The 24,247-nt window shown below is 39.9% G+C and overlaps 1 protein-coding gene across 4 annotated transcripts in view; it reads right to left on the bottom strand.

Annotated features, from left to right (window-relative positions):
- Positions 1–485: 485 nt before the first annotated feature.
- Positions 486–24,247, bottom strand: part of LOC139749137 (ubiquinone biosynthesis protein COQ9, mitochondrial-like) — a 233,760-nt gene continuing 209,998 nt past the window's right edge. For all 4 annotated transcript variants that reach the window (XM_071662769.1, XM_071662768.1, XM_071662767.1 and 1 more), the window contains exons 6-7: positions 14,277–14,396; positions 486–581 (exon numbers count right to left, since the gene is read on the bottom strand). In XM_071662769.1, the coding sequence (XP_071518870.1) occupies positions 540–581; positions 14,277–14,396 (162 nt within the window). In that variant the 3' untranslated portion in view covers positions 486–539. The remainder of the gene's footprint in view (positions 582–14,276; positions 14,397–24,247) is intronic.

Raw genomic sequence — 24,247 nt, 5'->3', positions numbered from 1 at the left:
CCTCTGATATCCAACCAAGTGGCATGTAATACAGTGTGCTTCCTTTGGTGACAGAACAAGAAAATGGAGGAAATATACCATAAACTGTCTGCATGTATCCCCATCCCCAAGGTTTGGATTCACGTCATGCATTTGGCTGCTGCTTTCAACAGTTTTTGAGCAATGACTGGCCATTTGAGGATTGGCTGTTATGAAGATTCCTTTCCTGGAACACTTAAGCTGTGGAATTCTCTCCCTTCTTGTTTTCTCCTCTTCATATAGCCTTTCTTCCTTTAACAGTCAGGCCTAAAAACACTTACAGAGCCCTAATCAACTTCTACTTTCCTTCTCCTTAACTTCGTTCTTTCACCTGAGATGATCTTGACTTGGGACATGTTATTTGCCCATGCCATGTTGGTCACTATAAAAAATACAATTCCATCAACAATGTGCATTTGTGCAGATTCTTGGTTTACTGTGGCTATTAGGAATAATTCAAAAGTACATATATTACTATGTTTATTTTCAGTAAATGTACATGAATCCTCAAAAAGAAAGGCTTAAGAACGAGACTTACTATTCATTCCCACCACATTGAAGGCCTGAAAGAAAAGAAAAAAGCCTTAGTACAATCACAGTAATGCTACCTTCAACAATATGAAAATGATGATATATACATCCAAAAATAAATCTGGAATCTCAACAGAGATACTTCATAAATGAGAATAAGAAAGAAGAAATCCATCAGTATTCTGAGTCATAATGATAATCATGATAAACAACTTGAGACATGTAAAGGAAAAACAATGCTGAAGCTTGAGACTTACTTTCTTCAACAAATAACCAGTCAAAAATTGAAACTATCATTACAGTACTATGCCAACCATCCAATCATTCATCCATCTTGCAGTGTAACAAGTTACCATCAACTTATTTCCCTGTTAGATGAAGAACATAACATTTATCATAAGACTTGGAGGAATATGGTCACACGGTTGACAGCATTTTTGCTGAGAAGGGAAGACTGAGAGCAAGCTGATATGTAGGAAAAATAATTCAACTAGGGCTCTGTGTGGTGATCCTTAGATAACTGCAGAGATCCGTGGATATTTCTAGAGAGAATTATATTCCGTTCTCCTGAAGTATACATGAATGGCAAGTAAAATTCTCAGTATGTGGATACTACTGCCATCATGATAGGATGCAAGCATGTCTCAATGATTTTGGGGACCCGTTGGTCAATTATGATTACCTAGGCACTGTTCTGTAATGTACTAAGACTCTTGAAATGACAGATAAGATCCCTGCTCTGACATGCATGAATTCAACATATTTCAGTTTGAGAATGGACCCACTTGGAAGAAAAACAGGCCTCCCTTGCTATGAATGAAAGATGTGTTTCCAGAGGAGGTCATTTAGAATGAAAATGTTCAAAGCAAAGATAAGTTTTCACTGTAAAAATAAAAAGGGAGGGGGGGGGAGGTATGTCTTGAACCATCTTTATGAAATGATATATTAGCATTCACAAGAAAAAAAAAAATATAAAAAGTTATATTACTACCTCACATCAGCCTCGTAAAATGCTATATGAGCAGAAGGAAGGGGTGTAGATGCCATGTTTTACAGCTCTTGATGAGTCAAAAGAAGAGGATGAAAAATATGATAGCTCCTATTAAGAGAAGCTTGAAGACTATTTTTTCCTAATAAGCTTCTTTTCCCACTATTCTCTAATATCATATACATGCACAGTATTGGTGGTAAATAACATCGGTGTATTCAAAATACAGTATTAAACTGATTACACTAACTTTCATTGGGAGGGGCACTGACTGTTAAGTGTGGAGAGGATATCAAATTATTAGTTTCTTTATACAGAAAACTCCACTCACTTCATACACACAATCATGTAACATACACATATTGCATTTGTGGTGAATTACATGAATATACTCAGAAATATTACATATTTTGTAATAACCTTCAGTCTTGGGGAGATTGCCTGGCATGTATGAGGAAGGTACTAGTTTTTTTCCTTAGAAATAATTGAGGTCTGTACCTATCATTTTTTTACCTTAGTCCTCAGTTACCTCACAATTATATAATGAGGTAATTAGGTAGTTACATTATTTCTTCCACAAGCATGAACTGAATGAGATGATTTCTGTGCAGGTCTCTCTCCTTAAATGATCTCACTAAAATCACTAAGTTGCTTATTTCTCCACATGTCATTCTTTTCACTATCCTCACCAGGTGATACATATTTAGTTTACACTTACAAAGGTCCTTCCTTACTGCAGTATTTTTTCCATGGCAACCAAGAACTCTTTAAGCCAAACCTGTCAGGATCCAACAGTGATGGCATGAGGATACATATAGCAATGTGTAAATGAAATAACTATGTTATCTAAGCATCTTTCCCCACACTCTAGTGGTATCGTTCTGCCATACTGTCACTAGTCAATTGAAGAATTCCATAAGTGATCTTAATGCAGTACAAACTTTTGATAACTTTAACATGTTTGCTGCCTTATGCCCTCAGGTATGGCCTATATACATAATTCAATGATGTGAGGTGTGCTAATTTAATGAAGGCAAGGAAAGTGGTGTCTCTAGAGTGAAAAGTGGACTTATTTGATTGCCTTGCATGTGTGAAAGGGTAGCATCTGTTGCTAAGCATTCCAGTGATAGTGAGTCAATAGTATGAACCACAAAGAAAAAAGGCAGCCTTTTAAGAAGCATAGCTGACTGGCTGCTTTGTGGGAGTACAGAGGGGAAGTACACAGTATCAGGAGGTGATGTATCACCACCATTCTATACAGTATTAATTCTGTATTACTTTTCTGTGGTTTCATACATCATTTTTTTTTTATATATAATTCTGTGCAACAAACGTGTTTCAAAGGTATATCATATCATAGTAGTTGGTAGGCAGTCACCGACATGGTAGATACATTACCAGTACTACCCGCCTGGGAATCGGTTGGGTTACTGACAGCTGTATAGTGATCCAGCACCTCAGAGGCTGTGAGGCTGTACTCCTCTGACCCAGGTAGCTGTCTTTTCATTCTGCCTTACACACATGAGGACTGCTGGCATTCTGTTTACAAACATACAATCTCTGAAAGTCCCACATAACACTTGACAAAACTCAACTCACACAATTCATTCTCTGTAACTCTAGATTTTTCCTATGGTGAGCACCATATGCAATAAATAGAAGCAGTAGATAGGAATATTAGGCAGAAGCATAAGGTAGAAACATTAGGTAGAAGATGGTAGGAACATTAAGCAGGAACATTAGGTAGATATATTAGAGACAAACAGTTGGTAGGAACATTGAGAAGAAGCCCATGGAAACACTGCTCAAAAGTTACCCTCTGCCATTGGCATGTAAATGATGAAGCAGTAAAGAATAAGAAGCAGTGCTGGAATTCATCAGTTCTGGAGACTCTTTTGCCATGGCTACCCCCTTGAAGGAGTTTCTGGAGGGAATGGGCATCAGAGATATAGACAGACAGATTTTCAATCATGAATTGTTCATTATAGGACAAAGTGGATGTGCTGGAAATGAGATGTTTGAGGACAATATGTGGTGTGAGGTGGTATGGTCGAGTAAGTAATGAAAGGGTAAGTGAGATGTGTGGTAATAAAATGAGTGTGGTTGAGAGAGCAGAAGAGGGTGTGTTGAAATGGGTTGGTCACATGGAGAGAATGAGTGAGGAAAGATTGACATAGAGGATATATGTGTCAGAGGTGGAGGGAACGAGGAGAAGTGGAAGACCAAATTGGAGGTGGAAGGATGGTGAGAAAAAGATTTTGAGCAATTGGGGCCTGAACATGCAGAAGGGTGAAAGGTGTGCAAGGAATAGAGTGAAAATGATGTGGTGTACCGGGGTTGATGTGCTGTCAATGGATTGAACCACGGCATGTGAAGCGTCTGGGGTAAACCATGGAAAGTTTTGTGGGGCCTGGATGTGGAAAGGGAGCTGTGGTTTCGGTGCATTATACATGACAGCTAGAGACTGTGTGTGAACGAATGTGGCCTTTGTTGTCTTTTCCTAGTGCTACCTTGCACGTGTGCGGGGGAAGGGGGTGTCAATTCATGTGTGGTGGGGTGGCGATGGGAATGAATAAAGGCAGCAAGTATGAATTATGTACATGTGTATATATGTATATGTCTATGTATATACATGTATAAGTTGAAATACATGTATACATGTATAAGCTAAAATGTATAGGTATGTATAAGTGCGTGTGTGGACGTATATGTATACACACGTGTATGTGGGCGGGTTGGGCCATTCTTTCGACTGTTTCCTTGTCCTACCTCGCTAACGTGGAAGACAGCGACAAAGTATTTATATATTTTTTATCATACTTTGTCGCTGTCTCCCGCGTTAGCGAGGTAGCGCAAGGAAACAGATGAAAGAATGGCTCAATCCACCCACATACACATATATATACATACACGTCGACACACATATATACATACCTATCCATCTCAACGTATACATATATATACACACACAGACATATATATATATATATATATATATATATATATGCACATGTACATAATTCATGCTGTCTGCCCTTATTCATTCCCATCGTCACCCTGCCACACATGAAATGAAAACCCCCTCCCCCTGCATGTGCATGAGGTAGCGCTAGGAAAAGACAACAAAGGCCACATTCGTTCACACTCAGTCTCTAGCTGTCATGTATAATGCACCAAAACCACAGCTCCCTTTCCACATCCAGGCCCCACAGAACTTTCCATGGTTTACCCAAGACACTTCACATGCCCTGGTTCAATCCATTGACAGCACAGCGCCCCCAGTATACTACATCGTTCCAATTCACTCTATTCCTTGCATGCCTTTCACCCTCCTGCATGTTCAGGCCCCAATCACTCAAAATCTTTTTCACTCCATCTTTCCACCTCCAATTTGGTCTCCCACTTCTCATTCCCTCCACCTCTGACACATATATCCTTTTTGTCAATCTTTCCTCACTCATTCTCTCCATGTGACCAAACCATTTCAAAACACCTTCTTCTGCTCTCTCAACCACACTCTTTTTACTACTACACATATCTCTTATCCTTTCATTACTTACTCGATCAAACCACCCCACACCACATACTGTCCTCAAACATCTCATTTCCAGCACATCCACCCTCCTGCGCACAACTCTATCTATAGCCCATGCCTCGCAACCATATAATATTGTTGGAACCACTATTCCTTCAAATATACCCATTTTTGTTTTCCAAGATAATGTTCTCGACTTCACACATTTTTCAACGCTCCCAGAACGTTTGCCCCCTCCCCCACCCTATGATTCACTTCTGCTTCCATGGTTCCATCTGCTGCCAAATTCACTCCCAGATATCTAAAACACTTCACTTTCTCCAGTTTTTCTCAATTCAAACTTACCTCCCAATTGACTTGTCCCTCAACCCTACTGTACCTGATAACCTTTCTCTTATTCACATTTACTCTCAACTTTCTTCTTTCACACACTCTACCAAACTCAGTCGCCAGCTTCTGCAGTTTCTCACCCGAATCAGTCACCAGCGCTGTATCATCAGTGAACAACAACTGACTCACTTCCCAAGCTCTCTCATCCACAACAGACTGCATACTTGCCCCTCTTTCCAAAACTCTTGCATTCACTTCCCTAACAACCCCATCCATAAACAAATTAAACAACCATGGTGACTTCATGCACCCCTGCCACAAACCAACATTCACTGAGAACCAATCACTTTCCTCTCTTCCTACACATACACATGCCTTACATCCTCGATAAAAACTTTTCACTGCCTCTAACAACTTATCTCCCACATCATATATTCTTAATACCTTCCACAGAGCATCTCTATCAACTCTATCATATGCCTTCTCCAGATCCATAAATGCTACATACAAATCCATTTGCTTTTCCAAGTATTACTCATATACATTTTTCAAAGCAAACACCTGATCCACACATCCTCTACCACTTCTGAAACCACACTGCTCTTCCCCAATCTGATGCTCTGTACATGCCTTCACCCTCTCAATCAATACCCTCCCATATAATTTCCCAGGAATACTCAACAAACTTATACCTCTGTAATTTGAGCACTCATTCTTATCCCCTTTGCCTTTGTACAATGGCACCATGCAAGCATTCCGCCAATCCTCAGGCACCTCACCAGGCATCAGTCAACAATACAGTCACCCCCTTTTTTAATAAATTCCACTGCAATACCATCCAAACCTGCTGCCTTGCCGGCTTTCATCTTCCGCAAAGCTTTTACTACCTCTTCTCTGTTTACCAAATCATTCTCCCTAACCCTCTCACTTTGCACACCACCTCGACCAAAACACCCTATCTGCCACTCTATCATCAAACACATTCAACAAACCTTCAAAATACTCACTCCATCTCCTTCTCATATCACCACTACTTGTTATCACCTCCCCATTAGCCCCCTTCACTAATGTTCCCATTTTTCCCCTTGTCTTATGCACTTTATTTACCTCCTTCCAAAACATCTTTTTATTCTCCCTAGAATCTAATGATACTCTCTCACCCCAACTCTAATTTGCCCTCTTTTTCACCTCTTGCACCTTTCTTTTGACCTCCTGCCTCTTTCTTTTATACCTCTCCCAGTCATTTGCATTATTTCCCTGCAAAAATCGTCCAAATGCCTGTCTCTTCTCTTTCACTAATAATCTTACTTCTTCATCCCACCAGTCACTACCCTTTCTAATATAATATAATATATAATATAATTATCCCTGGGGATAGGGGAGAAAGAATACTTCCCACGTATTCCCTGCGTGTCGTAGAAGGTGACTAAAAGGGGAGGGAGCGGGTGGCTGGAAATCCTCCCCTTTCTTTTTTCTTTTTTTTTTTTTTCTTTCCAAAAGAAGGAACAGAGAAGGGGGTCAGGTGAGGATATTCCCTCTAAGGCCCAGTTCTCTGTTCTTAACGCTACCTTGCTAACGCGGGAAATGGCAAATAGTATGAAAAAAAAAAAAAAATATAATATATAATATAATAGGTTGTTTAATTTGTTTATGGATGGGGTTGTTAGGGAGGTGAATGCAAGAGTTTTGGAAAGAGGGGCAAGTATGCAGTCTGATGTGGATGAGAGAGCTTGGGAAGTGAGTCAGTTGTTGGTTGCTGATGATACAGTGCTGGAGGCTGATTCGTGTGAGAAACTGCAGAAGCTGGTGACTGAGTTTGGTAAACTGTGTGAAAGAAGAAATCTGAGAGTAAATGTGAATAAGAGCAAGGTTATTAGGTACAGTAGGGTTGAGGGACAAGTCAACTGGGAGGCAAGTTTGAATGGAGGAAAACCGGAGGAAGTGAAGTGTTTCAGATATCTGGGAGTGGATTTGGCAGCGGATGGAACCATGGAAGCGGAAGTGAATCATAGGGTAGGGGAGGGGGCGAAAATTCTGGGAGCGTTGAAGAATATGTGAAAGTCAAAAACATTATCTTGGAAACAAAAATGGGTATGTTTGAAGGAATAGTGGTCCCAACAATGTTATATGGTTGCGAGGCGTGGGCTATAGATAGAGTTGTGTGGAGGAGGGTGGATGTGCTGGAAATGAGATGTTTGAGGATAATATGTGGTGTGAGGTGGTTTGATCGAGTAAGTAATAATAGGGTAAGAGAGATGTGTGGTAATAAAAAGAGTGTGGTTGAGAGAGCAGAAGAGGGTGTTTTGAAATGATTTGGTCACATGGAGAGAATGAGTGAGGAAAGATTGACCAAGACGATATATGTGTCAGAGGTGGAGGGAATGAGAAGTGGGAGACCAAATTGGAGGTGGAAAGATGGAGTGAAAAAGATTTTGAGTGATCGGGGCCTGAACATGCAGGAGGGTGAAAGGTGTGCAAGGAATAGAGTGAATTGGAATGATGTGGTATACTGGGGTCAACGTGCTGTCAATGGATTGAACCAGGGCATGTGAAGCATCTTGAGTAAACCATGGAAAGTTCTGTGGGGCCTGGATGTGGAAAGGGAGCTGTGGCTTTGGTGCATTATCACATGACAGCTAGAGACTGTGTGTGACCGAATGTGGCCTTGGTTGTCTTTTCCTAGTGCTACCTCACACACATGAGGGGGGAAGGTTTTTTTTATTTCATGTGTGGTGGGGTGGCGATGGGAATGAATAAAGGCAGCCAGTATGAATTATGTACATGTGTATATATGTATATGTCTGTGTGTATATATATATGTATACGTTGAGATGTATAGGTATGTATATTTACGTGTGTGGACGTATATGTATATACATGTGTATGTGGGTGGGTTGGGCCATTCTTTTGTCTGTTTCCTTGCGCTACCTTGCTAACGCAGGAGACAGCAACAAAGCAAAATAATAATAATAATAACAGGACAAAGTATGTCTCTCAAAGGTCACTCCCCTAACCCCCCGTTTCCCATAAGCCTCACCAACTGCATTTTACATAATCATGGGGTCTTCCAGATATGTAACCCCTGCAACTGACAAGGGACATACATATTGTTTCCTATAAGATAAGATCTTATCATTTTGAGAGTGATGAACATGTCCCTTGGGAGACCCTCCAAATGATGATATTTTGAGACTGGAAATTTTTTTAAAAATTTTCTCTTATCATTTACTAATAAATATTAAGAAAAGTAAAAAATAAAAAACCATGTTAAATGCTTGAAAAACATTTAAATTTGGCACACCACCAATGCTCAGCTTATCATGTTTATCATCTTTGTCTCTTCCCACCACCATCACTAATGTAACAAAGAACTTTTCCCAAGGCTAACAGTTCAATATCTGCTAAATCATTATCAATATAATTAGTAACCCAAAAACTGTCATCAATTTACCATTTTAACATGAGGTATATGAGCATGCATGTCAGGGATGTATCTTCCCCTTACATTATGAAGGTAAATAACATTCTAAGATTTTTCCAGTTGTAACTACAAATGCTTGTGACTTAAGCTGTCTCTACACACCAAGACAGCACACCTTCCAATTTGAATTTTCAACACAGAAGAAAAATAGATATCCACAGTAAGTACTGGCCTCTGTCAAAATGTAGACACCTTGTTAGTCATAACCAATGGGATAAAAACATGTCATTTTATAACATTTGTGGGAAACTGTTTTTTCCATGAAAATGTATCTCTATTGATATTAGGCAGTCCATGGAAAAATCTGCTGTACAATAAAAAAAATCAGTGGACAAAAGTTTTTCTAGCTATCTCAATTCTGGGTATGGTTTGTATAATGCAAGACACGCAAAATGAAACTAAAAATCTAAGGGACGCAGGTCAGACATATAATAAAGCAGGAGAAAACAGAAAGAGGCAATGTACTGTCAGGCAAGTAGAAGCTACTAATGCAGTAGTGTTATGATATGGCATGAGATGAGTACCAAAAGATTTTCTAGCATTATCAAACTGTTATATTGTTACATCCATTTCCAAGTAAATAATAGGTTAGGGACTAAGGGAAAAAATGTACATATGTACATATTTTCACACATGATTGCCATTTCTTGTGTTAGTGAGGTAGCTCCAGGAACATGCCTTTCACCCTCCACCGTGCTCAGGCCCTGGTGACTCAAAATCTTTTTCACTCCATCCTTCCATCTCCAACTGGGTTGCCATATTCACTATCGTTTTTGTCAACCTTTCCTCTCTCATTCTCTCCATAAGTCAAAACCATTTCAACACACCCTCTTCGACTCTCTCAACCACATTCTTTTTATCACCACACCTCTCTCTCACCCTTTCATTACTTACTCGATCAAACCACCTCACAACAAATATTGTTCTCAAACATTTCATTTCCAACAGATCCACCCTCCTCCACACATGTCATAGCCTCATAGCCTACGGCTTGCATCCATATAATACTAATGAGACCACTGTTCCTTCATATATATCCATTTTTGCCCTCCTAGATAATGTGCTCTCTTTCTACACATTCTTCAGTACTCCTAGAACCTTCACTCCCTCCTCCACCCTATGATTCACTTCTGCTTTTATGTTTCCGTTTGCTGTCAAAAACACTCCCAGATATCTAAAGCACTTCGCATCCTCCAATTTTTCTTCATTCAAACTCTCACCCTAACTAACCTCTCCCTCAACCATGCTGAACCTAATAACCTTGCTTTTCTTCATATCCACTCCCAACTTTCTCCTTTCACACACTCTTCCAAACTCAGTCACCAACTTCTGCAATTTCTCACTCGAATCAGCCATCAGTGATGTATCATCCGCAAATAACAACTAACTCACATTTTTCTTTACATGTAAATTATCTTTATCTGCACATCATATTCCTGTTAACCTTCTCCATGGAAACATCTCAATACACAAAATTAGAACCATCAAAAATAAAGAAAGTATTGAAGGTCTCGTGCCCACTTTTTGTGAAACAGCTGATATCAACCAAAGACGCATAATAAAGATGGTTGATGGATGTGTATGTCAGTCTGTAACTTGAACCTCTTCTACTACTTTGTTTTATTTGTGCCATCCCAAAACAAATCCCTCAGGAATGAATGATCTTAAAGAAGTTGGAAAATAAAAGAATAAGTATTCTTTCTCCCCTATCCCCAGGGATAATATATATATATATATATATATATATATATATGTAATCAATCTAATTATGGTTGATTACATATATATATATATATATATATATATATATATATATATATATATATATATATATATATATATATATATTATCCCTGGGGATAGGGGAGAAAGAATACTTCCCACGTATTCCCTGCGTGTCGTAGAAGGCGACTAAAAGGGAAGGGAGCGGGGGGCTGGAAATCCTCCCCTCTGGGTTTTTTTTAATTTTCCAAAAGAAGGAACAGAGAAGGGGGCCAGGTGAGGATATTCCCTCAAAGGCCCAGTCCTCTGTTCTTAACGCTACCTCGCTATTGCGGGAAATGGCGAATAGTATGAATAAAATAAAAGAAATATAAATATGATTGGTAAAAGGTGTTGAAAACAAAAGCACTGTTAATCAGAAAAAGAAATTCATACTAAACTGAAAGCCCAGATAGGAAAAAAAATGTCAAAAATCAATGCACACGTAACCATGATAACACTTTTTTTTTTTTTAGTTTAACAGTAGATACTCTAGATACTCCCCACTGCCGTTAAATGTGGCCATGAAAAAGACACTGATAAATGCAATACTTATGCAAAAGACATCATGAGACATTGTGTTGAATTGTATGAGTGGTATCATATGCCCATGTCTACAATGAAATGTTGAGGTACGAAAAACAAATAAAGGATGAATCATGCATTCCAGAGGATCAGGCATCAGAGGATGCTTTCAAACCAGCTCATAAAACTGTAAAAAATGCAAGACTACAACATATTTACAAAATATCAAGAACAAAATCAAACACAGACTTAGCCAACTGGTTATTGCTGATTTTTGATTTGATATTGATGCATACCTGTTCTGGTTTACAATGTTTCTCCTCTGGAGTTCCATTCTCACACCTTCTGCATCAGCAGTTGCAGCCTCACATTACAGTCACATTTCTCATGCTGACACATCTGATAATATTATGAGGGCATACCTGGCCTGAGGTAAATTTACTTTCACTGACCCATTGACTTTCTTTATCAATTCCTCTCCAGTTTTACTAGCTTTATTTCTAATCATCTGCCCAGTCATAGGAAACTATCTAAAATGCATTTCTTGCACCCAGATATTCAGGGCATCCTCCATCTTCACATATGTTAGCATCCTGAGATGCCTTGTCATCTTCAATCTAGGTGGCTGATAAAAGGCTTTCCTGATAGCTGCATTTCTTTTTTATGGTGCAAATGCAACTACAGGTACACCACCAATTTTCTGGCACTCTTTCTGATTTGATATTGATGCATACCTGTTCTGGTTTACAATGTTTCTCCTCTGGAGTTCCATTCTCACACCTTCTGCATCAGCAGTTGCAGCCTCACATTACAGTCACATTTCTCACGCTGACACATCTGATAATATCATGAGGGCATACCTGGCCTGAGGTAAATTTACTTTCACTGACCCATTGACTTTCTTTATCAATTCCTCTCCAGTTTTACTAGCTTTATTTCTAATCATCTGCCCAGTCATAGGAAACTATCTAAAATGCATTTCTTGCACCCAGATATTCAGGGCATCCTCCATCTTCACATATGTTAGCATCCTGAGATGCCTTGTCATCTTCAATCTAGGTGGCTGATAAAAGGCTTTCCTGATAGCTGCATTTCTTTTTTATGGTGCAAATGCAACTACAGGTACACCACCAATTTTCTGGCACTCTTTCTGATTTGATATTGATGCATACCTGTTCTGGTTTACAATGTTTCTCCTCTGGAGTTCTATTCTCACACCTTCTGCATCAGCAGTTGCAGCCTCACATTACAGTCACATTTCTCACGCTGACACATCTGATAATATCATGAGGGCATACCTGGCCTGAGGTAAATTTACTTTCACTGACCCATTGACTTTCTTTATCAATTCCTCTCCAGTTTTACTAGCTTTATTTCTAATCATCTGCCCAGTCATAGGAAACTATCTAAAATGCATTTCTTGCACCCAGATATTCAGGGCATCCTCCATCTTCACATATGTTAGCATCCTGAGATGCCTTGTCATCTTCAATCTAGGTGGCTGATAAAAGGCTTTCCTGATAGCTGCATTTCTTCTTTATGGTGCAAATGCTACTACAGGTACACCACCAATTTTCTGGCACTCTTGGTTCCAAAGCCTTGCTGAATTAACCATTTTGCCAGACCAACCATAGTCACGTAATAATAATTCATCAACACACCTCTAACTCACTAATTATACATCTCCCAATTGTCTAAAGTATACCATGGACTGATAGAAATTCAAATGAAACAAACATTAAATGTAAATTAAATAAATGAATGAAATACATTATACACCTGCTTAGGACTGACGTGCTCATCAGCTACGAGTTTTGCAAATTCGTCCACATACTCAGAAGCTTCTTCGTGGTTTGCAGACTGCTTTTCTCTGCACACTTTATTCATGGAAATTCCATCACGCTTCTTGAATCTTTGAATCTATCCTTCACTATAGTCAAGCTCATGTTGTAATTTAAGTTCTTTATGGAACAACTTAGCCCGGTCCATTATCATGCTACCTGACAAGTCCACTCCATCACTCCAACGCTGTCAAAACCATTCCATCATCACTCGATCGTGCTCAGTACTCTTACCATCTTTCATAGTTTTTCTCATCGTCATTTGCTTCTTGGAATCACTGTTTGCATAGAATTTCAATATTTTCTCCCTTTGCTTCTTCTTATCACAAACAGTTGATGAGCCAATAATGTAGATGTCACACAGCTTACACACTGAAACAACACGGTCTATTTTTTCAACAGTTATACTTTATCTTGGATGGATATGGACTGGTGTTTACGTATGACACCACGACTGTTGCTCTCATATGTCTTAGAAGCCATGGCTAGGGTTAAATTTAAGCAAAATAAGCTAAGGATCTCACAGAATTGTGGTATCACCACCAACAAGCGCAGTGTAAAGAATGTAAATAAGCATGCCCTACACACAATGCCATCTTTAACCGCCCAGTAAACTAGTCTGGTGGCTGGAGTAATTTTAAGTTCCCTCACATAATTTTCTACAGACTAAAGGAGGTGCTGAACCATCAGTTGCCAGAAAATTCGTGGTGTGCCTGTATCATTAAAGTCATGGCAAACAACTGCTGAAGTGCTAGACCCATGCCCAAGTTCATTCAGTATCACGAACAGCCTCAATCATAATAGGAATACTTGGTAAATGCTTGGACATGGCAGTGACAGGTTCAAATAGGCAGAAATGTGGGATTGTAACTCTTTGAATGCTTGTAGAAAACACATGCAGTGGACAGTGTGGCATGCACAACATTAGCACCTCATGGCAGGCAGCCAGCTGGGTTTGTGTTATATTGCAACTGATGTTATAAATGAAAAAAAGAGGAACCCATGCTTAATCAAGATCATTGTATCAAATTAGGCTACCTCATGACACTACTGTATTAAAAACTTTTATTTCTTAGGAAATAATAAAGCTTTGATTAGTTATAGCTACTCCCTTAATGATATCTTAATCACTGAATAAAGTAACAATAACTTAATCAACTAGAAATATATAGACAATAAAATTCTGTCATCATTTTCAGACTGATTCAAATACTGATGTATATGTACATTTAGTAAATGATGAAACTTTTGAGGATGCATACTTACAGTAAATATCCCAGCCTTAGCTATGTTACTGAAGTCTTTGGTAAAACTGTTAACTTCACGAGCACACTTTGCTATTTTGTGGACATCAGACAGTCGCCGGTTTAAAAAGGCCCACGTGTCCTGTAAAATAAAGAATATGCTGCTGGGTAAATGAATCAAACATCAGAATCTATCACAAGACACATTATGTACATTAGGTAGTAGGCTGTTGACAACAGCTGCCCAGGGTGGTACTACCGTCCTGACTGAGGAGCATTAAAGTGGCGCCTGGAACTATCTTACACTCTCCATGTCAAGATTGCTGGTCTTACTGTCTGTGAACCAATATCGAGAAAGGTAGAGCTAGCCAATTCTCAACGTGTCAGATGGGCTTAGAGATCCTTCAACTTAGTTCCTTCCATAAAAATCCCGTAATTAGTATCAAGCAAAAATGATTTCATCTAAAGAGACAAAAACAACTGAATTAAGATAAAAATACCCAACCAAAGGTGCCCAGGGGGCACTGGTTGATCCTTACTGCTTCATGGTAAAGCAATGGTTGAGGCATAGGACTGCCAGGTTAGAGAGATAAAAGATTCAAACTACCCACCATGACATGGTGATAATCTTCAATCACAAATTATGATATCTCCTTTTTCCCTCAAACAGCTAAGCTGTGAAATTATCTTCCTCCTTTCATATTTCCCTCTTTCTATAACCCTCATAATTCTAAGATTCAGGCAACAAACATACGCAAAGCCCTCTTCAATTTCTACATTCTCTATCTCTCGCTTTTTTCTTTTCAACTGAGATGGCCTTTGATTGAGGAATATTTTTGCTCAATTTTTCAGTACCATGTCCCAAACTAGATTATCCATGATACAAGGAAATCTGTCATTTACCATCTCCCAGTTCAGACACCATGTCAGGTAACGGTCATGTCTTGTCTATATGGGGGATGAAGGGAAGGGAACTCTAATGAGGAAGATGAGAAAATAATTTTCCTCCTCTGAGGTTTTTAATTGCTTTGATCCTACACCTGGGAGTTGACTGCTCATGGCCTTGAGTGTTTTTTTTGTTATAGATACCTCCTTCAAGCAGTTTTAAAGCATGTTTGAGTACTTCTTCTGGTCTGCTTTGTCTTCATATTTTTTACTTATAAATATCAAAAAAGTTACCTGCCCACTGACTTACTAGAAATTCGGCAATCGCTGGGGTCCTCACACTCCGATAGAGAGAAAAGTCTAAGTAGCTTTCTTTTTTTTGTAGGTTGATCTATTTTCCTCCTGTCATACCTATAGATAATTGTCTTCCTTTCCAGGAGATCTTGGCATCCCTCTGGGTCAAGCTTTTTTTTTTTGTATCCAAAACCAAAGTGTGTATATTGCCAACTGTAAGAGCTGCATTGTTGCTGATAACCTCCATGTGAAGTATTTAACATGGTAGCTACAGTTCTTCAAGTGCTTCTTTCCTGAGAGGTGTGGAGTGTGTCATAGGTGGTTTTCAACAATTATTTATGATGGCATGTTTTATGAACAATGATGTCTTCTCAATTTATCTTATCAAGAAAGGGGCAGGTCTTGTGAAAGCCCATCCTTGTAACATGAGCATTACGGCACAGTTCTCTTTTCATGGAATGACTAACAATAGATTGAGGAATTCTGAATTAGTTCTTCATTCATCTCATCAGTTGAAGGTGCCCCTGGATCTTCCCCTTCCCTAATTTATCTAGGAAACCAGAGGCTGCCTCAGGCCTGGTATTGACTAAGCGTGGCCCCTTACAGACTTGTGGTCCTCTTCCTTTCAGGTGCTCCTATGTCCAGGAGAGGAGGACCTTGCATAGATTCCATCAACTTTTTAAATCCATCTTTTGGACCATGAACATAGTAGATTCTTTTTTTTTAAGAGGGGACCATCGCAGAAATTAGAGAGAAGTAAGACATAAGGTTACCATAAGAAGGAAGCATCTACATATTCATTCAGGGTAATCAAGCCCTCCTGCCTCCCTTAACAGTGCCAACTGTTAAATCAGAGACTTCAAATAATAAGGTAGCTCCAGTTAATCCTTCAGAGGCTGGTTTGTCTTGGAGGAGAGTTTAACTGCCAAACCCCATTACACTGATCAACAAAAATTTTGTCCCATGGAAAAAATATCTATTTCATATGCATTTTTACATGCTGAATCCAAATATGTTTTCAGAATTTTGCTATCACCCATATTTTTTTTTTCCAGCACACTCATATATCATTACGCACAATACATGTGTACTAGTGCTCTACGGAGCATTTGAAACAAAGAGTTTAACAAACACAGCTATTTTCAATGTTTGTTAAGTGCAGTAGCTTCTTTTTGAAAGCACAAGCCTAGATAAATGAGTCACCAGGGGCCTGCAGAAACATGACTGGAGATGTTGGGACATTCAAACAGTGCCTACTCCTGATTAGCAGTTCTTTGTTGGGTGAAGGTTGGAACTCAATGTGTAAACAGTGTCTGGAACTCAATGTGTAAACAGTGTCTTTTCCAGTCTGTTGACAGATTGTGCTTTTGTGTATTCAAGTGTTGTGCTGATGTCCCATCCACCATCATAATGCTCAGAAACTCTGTAAATGGTCCATAGTCTTTCTGCTACATCTGCGGTGAACTGACATTCATATCGTAAAAATGTTCTTTCACGCCCCTCATTAAAAAAATGCTTTGAGCATTACTTTGGTTGTAAAGTGGGTAACCAGAATAAAAGATGAACTCCCCCATATTTGTTGTGTTACATGTGTGAGGCTTCTCACAGCATGGGCAAAAAATTCATGTCTCTTGCCATTCCTATCATTTACAAAGAACCCAAAGATCATGCTTCAGATTGCTACCTCTGCCTGATAAATATAAATGGTATAACATCAGAATCCAAGCATACTGTTAAATATCCTAATTTACCATCTGCTATGAGGCCAGTACCTCACAGTCAGGAATTACCTATGCCAGAGCCTCCAAGAAACATGACACTAAGTGATGAGTCTGGTGATGATAAAGTAGACCAAGTAAAGGACAATATGGATCCAACATTTAAAGCAAGTTGTTCTTCAAATGAACCACATTTGCTAAGTCAAGGAGATCTTAACAATCTTATATCCGTGATTTATATTTGTCAAAGAAGCAAGCCAAAATTTTGGATTCCAGGATAAAGGGTGGGAACTTCTCCACAATGAAATCAAAGTTTATTTTTATCATGATAACCATGTTTTCAAAGAAATTTACCCCCTTGAAAATGGCATGATGTTTTGCAATGATGTTTTTCCTGTTATGGAGGCACTTGGCCACGAATATAACACAGATGAGTGGCGCTTATTTATTAACTCATCAAAAGTAACCTTGAAAGCAGTTCTGTTCCACAACAGAAATAAGTTACCCTTTATTCCTCTTGTTCATGCTGTTAACATGAAGGAATCGTATAATAACATGAACTTCTTTAAGAAAAATTTTGTATGAGGACTTTCAGTGGAAAGTATGAGGTAACCTAAAGGTTGTGCCACTTTTACTCTGAATACAACTTGGTTACATGAAGTTCTGTTTGTTCCCTCTATGAGTGGGACAGCCAGGACAAGAGAAATCATTATATAAAGAAAGTGTGTTCAAAACAAACATCACTGACTCCGCTGAAGAAGAATGTCATCAATCCTCCTCATGTTGATCCTGAGAAAATCTATCTGCCTCCTTTGCACAATAAACTTGGGTTGATGTAGAACTTTGTCAAAAGTATGGATAAAACCGGCCATGGATTCACATATTTGAGGAATATATTCCCTAGAATCAGTGATGCAAAAATCAAGGAGGGTTTTTTTGTAGGATCACAGATCAGGGAACTGCATAGAGATAAAATATTTGATTAAGAGCTAAATGAAGTTGAGAAATCTGCATGGGTGTCATTCAAGAGAGTCTGCAAAGATTTTTCAGAAAATCACCGCACATAAAACTATTGTGATGTTGTAAAAGATCTAATAACTTCACATAAAGCTCTAGGGTGCAATATGAGTCTAAAAATTCACTTTTTGGACTTCCACTTAAACATTTTCCTGGAAACTCTTGGGCAGTCATTGATGAGCAGGATATTTTGGACATGGATAAGCAGTACTAAGGAAAGCGAAGCCTCTATATGTTGGCAAATTTTAGCCAAAAATCTTATACCTTTCCATGATTTATCCTCTTTGTCTATGTTTCCTCACTCATTCTCTCCAGGTGTCTAAACCATTTCAACACACCCTCTTCTCCTCTCTCAACCACACTCTTTATTACCACATCTCTCCCTTTCATCACTTACTCAATCAAAGCACCTCACACCACATATTGTCCTCAAACATTTCATTTCCAACACATCCATCCTTCTCCATACAAAACTATCTATACTCGCAGCCATATAACATTGTTGGAATCACTATTCCTTCAAACATATCCATTTTTGCTCTCCGAGATAATGTTCTCGCCTTCCACATATCCTTCAACGTTCCCAGAACCTTTGCCCCCTTCCTAACCCTGTGACTCACTTCTGCTTCCATGGTTCCATCCACTACTAATCCACTTCCAGATATCTAAAACACTTCAGTTCCCCTAGTTTTTCTCCATTCAAACCTACCTCCCAATTAACTTGTCCCTCAACCCTACTGAACCTAACAACCTTGCTCTTATTCACATTTACTCTCAACTTTCTTGTTTCACACACTTTACCAAACTCAGTCACCAACCTCTTCAGTTTCTCATCCAAATCAGCCATCAGCGCTGTATCATCAGCGAACAACAACTGACTCACTTCCCAAGCCCACTCATCCACAAAAGACTGCATACTTGCCCCTCTCTCCAAAACTCTTGCATTCACCTCCCTAACTATCCCATCCATAAACAAATCAAACAACCATGGGGACATCATGCACCAATGCCGCAAACAACACATATACATACACAGACACATACATATATACATATGTATGTATATATTCATACCTGCTGCCTAATATCATTCCCGTCGCTACCCCAATACACAGGAAATAACCTCCTCCTCCCCTCCTTACTGAAAGGTATAACCAGGAAAAGACATAAAAAAGGCCATATTTGCTCACACTCAATCTCTAGCTATCATGTGTAATGCATTGAAACCACAGCTCCCTTTCCACATCTAAGCCCCACATATCTTTCCATGGTTTACCCAAGATGTTTCACACACACACACACACACACACAAGTATGAAGTCTGTTGGGGATGAGAGAGCTTGGGAAGTGAGTCAGTTGTTGTTCGCTGATGATACAGCGCTGGTGGCTGATTCATGTGAGAAACTGCAGAAGCTGGTGACTGAGTTTGGTAAAGTGTGTGGAAGAAGAAAGTTAAGAGTAAATGTGAATAAGAGCAAGGTTATTAGGTACAGTAGGGTTGAGGGTCAAGTCAATTGGGAGGTGAGTTTGAATGGAGAAAAACTGGAGGAAGTGAAGTGTTTTAGATATCTGGGAGTGGATCTGGCAGCGGATGGAACCATGGAAGCGGAAATGGATCATAGGGTGGGGGAGGGGGCGAAAATTCTGGGGGCCTTGAAGAATGTGTGGAAGTCGAGAACATTATCTCGGAAAGCAAAAATGGGTATGTTTGAAGGAATAGTGGTTCCAACAATGTTGTATGGTTGCGAGGTGTGGGCTATGGATAGAGTTGTGCGCAGGAGGATGGATGTGCTGGAAATGAGATGTTTGAGGACAAAGTGTGGTGCGAGGTGGTTTGATCGAGTGAGTAACGTAAGGGTAAGAGAGATGTGTGGAAATAAAAAGAGCGTGGTTGAGAGAGCAGAAGACGGTGTTTTGAAGTGGTTTGGGCACATGGAGAGAATGAGTGAGGAAAGATTGACCAAGAGGATATATGTGTCGGAGGTGGAGGGAACGAGGAGAAGAGGGAGACCAAATTGGAGGTGGAAAGATGGAGTGAAAAAGATTTTGTGTGATCGGGGCCTGAACATGCAGGAGGGTGAAAGGAGGGCAAGGAATAGAGTGAAATGGAGCAATGTGGTATACCGGGGTTGACGTGCTGTCAGTGGATTGAATCAAGGCATGTGAAGCGTCTGGGGTAAACCATGGAAAGCTGTGTAGGTATGTATATTTGCGTGTGTGACGTATGTATATACATGTGTATGGGGGGGGTTGGGCCATTTCTTTCGTCTGTTTCCTTGCGCTACCTCGCAAACGCAGGAGACAGCGACAAAGTATAATAATAAAATATTTTTTCTTTTTTTTTTTTATACTATTCGCTATTTCCCGCGATAGCGAGGTAGCGTTAAGAACAGAGGACTGGGCCTTTGAGGGAACATCCTCACCTGGACCTCTTCTCTGTTCCTTCTTTTGGAAAATTAAAAAAAAAAAAAAAATATATATATATATATATATATATATATATATATATATATATATATATATATATATATATACATACACACACACAGACATATGCATATATACACATGTACATAATTCATGCTGTCTGCCCTTATTCATTCCCGTCGCCACCCCACCACACATGAAATGAAAACTACCTCCCCCACATGTGCGTGAGATAGCGCTAGAAAAGACAACCTAGGCCACATTCATTCAAACTCAGTCTCTAGCTGTCATGTATAATGCACCAAAACCACAGCTCCCTTTCCACATCCAGGCCCCACAGAACTTTCCATGGTTTACCCAAGACGCTTCACATGCCCTGGTTCAATCCATTGACAGCACGTTGACCCCGGTAAACCATATCGTTCCAATTCACTCTATTCTTTGCACACCTTTCACCCTCCTGCATGTTCAGGCCCTGATTGCTCAAAATCTTTTTCACTCCATCTTTCCACCTCCAATTTGGTCTCTCACTTCTCCTCATTCCCTCCACCTCTGACACATATATCCTCTTTGTCAATCTTTCCTCACTCATTCTCTCCATGTGACCAAACCATTTCAAAACACCTTCTTCTGCTCTCTCAACCACTCTTTTTATTACCACACATCTCTCTTACTCTTTCATTACGTACTCGATCAATCCACCTCACACCACATACTGTCCTCAAACATATCATTTCCAGCACATCCACACTCCTCTGCATGACTCTATCAATAGCCCACGCTTCGCAACCATATAACATTGTTGGAACAACTATTCCTTTAAACATACCCATTTTTCCTTTCCAAGATAACGTTCTTGACTTCCACACATTCTTCAACGCTCGCAGAACTTTCGCCCCCTCCCCACCCTATGATTCACTTCCGCTTCCATGGTTCCATCGCTGCCAGATCCACTCCCGGATATCTAAAACACTTCACTTCCTCCAGTTTTTCTCCATTCAAACTTACCTCCCAACTGACTTGTCCCTCAACCCTACTGTACCTAATAACCTTGCTCTTATTCACACTTACTCTCAGCTTTCTTCTTTCACACACTTTACCAAACTCAGTCACCAGCTTCTGCAGTTTCTCACATGAATCAGCCACCAGCACTGTATCATCAGTGAACAACTGACTCACTTACCAAGCTCTCTCATCCACAACAGACTGCATACTCGCCCCTCTTTCCAAAACTCTTGCATTTACCTCCCTAACAACCCCTCCATAAACAAATTAAACAACCATGGAGACATCACGCACCCCTGCCACAAACCAACATTCACTGAGAACCAATCACTCCCCTCTCTTCCTACACATGAACAAGCCTTACATTCTCAACAAAAACTTTTCACTGCTTCTAACAACTTGCCTCCCACACCATATATTCTTAATACCTTCCACAGAGCATCTCTATCAACTCTATCATATGCCTTCTCCAGATCTATAAATGTTACATACAAATCCATTTGCTTTTCTAAGTATTTCTCACATACATTCTTCAAAGCAAACACCTGATCCACACATCCTCTACCACTTCTGAAACCACACTGCTCTTCCCCAATCTGATGCTCTGTACATGCTTTCACCCTCTCAATCAATACCCTCCCATATAATTTACCAGGAATACTCAACAAACTTATACTTCTATAATTTGAGCACTCACTTTTATCCCCTTTGCCTTTGTACAATGGCACTATGCAAGCATTCCACCAATCCTCAGGCATCTCACTATGAGTCATACATACATTAAATAACCTCACCAACCAGTCAACAATACAGTCACCCCCTTTTTTAATAAATTCCACTGCAATACCATCCAAACCTGTTGCCTTGCCAGCTTTCATCTTCCGCAAAGCTTTTACTACCTCTTCTCTGTATACTAAATCATTCTCCCTAACCCTCTCACTTTGCACACCACCTCGACCAAAACACCCTATATCTGCCACTCTATCATCAAATACATTCAACAAACCTTCAAAATACTCACTCCATCTCCTTCTCACATCACCACTACTTGTTATCTCCTCCCCATTAGCTCCCTTCACTGAAGTTCCCATTTGTTCCCTTGTCTTACACACATTATTTACCTCCTTCCAAAACATCTTTTTATTCTCCCTAAAATTTAATGATACTCTCTTACCCCAACTCTCATTTGCCCTCTTTTTCACCTCTTGCACCTTTCTCTTGAGTTCCTGCCTTTCTTTTATACATCTCCCAGTCATTTGCATTGTTTCCCTGCAAAAATCGTCCAAATGCCTCTATCTTCTCTTTCACTAATAATCTTACTTCTTCATCCCACCACTCACTACCCTTTCTAATCTGCCCACCTCCCATGCTTCTCATGCCACAAGCATCCCTTGCGCAAGCCATCACTGCTTCCCTAAATACATCCCATTCCTCCCTCACTCCTCTTACGTCATTTGTTCTCACCTTTTTCCATTCTGTACTCAGTCTCTCCTAGTACTTCCTCACACAAGTCTCCTTCCCAAGCTCACTTACTCTCACCACCCTCCTCACCCCAACATTCTCTCTTCTTTTCTGAAAACCTCTACAAATCTTCACCTTCACCTCCACAAGATAATGATCACACATCCCTCCACTTGCACCTCTCAGCACATTAACATCCAAAAGTCTCTCTTTCCCATGCCTATCAATTAACACGTAATCCAATAATGCTCTCTGGCCATCTCCTACTTACATACGTATACTTACGTATGTCTCTCTTTTTAAACCAGGTACTCCCAATCACCAGTCCCTTTTCAGCACAAAAATCTACAAGCTCTTCACCATTTCCATTTACAACACTGGAAACCCCATGTACACCAATTATTCCCTCAACTGCCACATTACTCACCTTTGCATTCAAATCACCCATATATACATACATATACATATTTTTTTTTTGCCGCTGTCTCCCACGTTTGCGAGGTAGCGCAAGGAAACAGACGAAAGAAATGGCCCAACCCATCCCCATACACATGTATATACATACGTCCACACACGCAAATATACATACCTACACAGCTTTCCATGGTTTACCCCAGACGCTTCACATGTTCAGGCCCCGATCACACAAAATCTTTTTCACTCCATCTTTCCACCTCCAATTTGGTCTCCCACTTCTCCTCGTTCCCTCCACCTCCGACACATATATCCTCTTGGTCAATCTTTCCTCACTCATTCTCTCCATGTGCCCAAACCACTTCAAAACACCCTCTTCTGCTCTCTCAACCATGCTCTTTTTATTTCCACACATCTCTCTTACCCTTACGTTACTTACTCGATCAAACCACCTCACACCACACATTGTCCTCAAACATCTCATTTCCAGCACATCCATCCTCCTGCACACAACTCTATCCATAGCCCACGCCTCGCAACCATACAACATTGTTGGAACCACTATTCATTCAAACATACCCATTTTTGCTTTCCGAGATAATGTTCTCGACTTCCACACATTCTTCAAGGCTCCCAGGATTTTTGCCCCCTCCCCCACCCTATGATCTGCTTCCGCTTCCATGGTTCCATCCGCTGCCAGATTGACTCCCAGATATCTAAAACACTTTACTTCCTCCAGTTTTTCTCCATTCAAACTTACCTCCCAATTGAC

Source organism: Panulirus ornatus, chromosome 6 (assembly GCF_036320965.1).
Source record: "Panulirus ornatus isolate Po-2019 chromosome 6, ASM3632096v1, whole genome shotgun sequence".
Classification (NCBI taxonomy): Eukaryota; Metazoa; Arthropoda; class Malacostraca; order Decapoda; family Palinuridae; genus Panulirus; species Panulirus ornatus.
The sequence above is the reverse complement of the archived record's forward strand: the minus strand, read 5'-3'. Positions and strand labels throughout refer to the sequence as shown.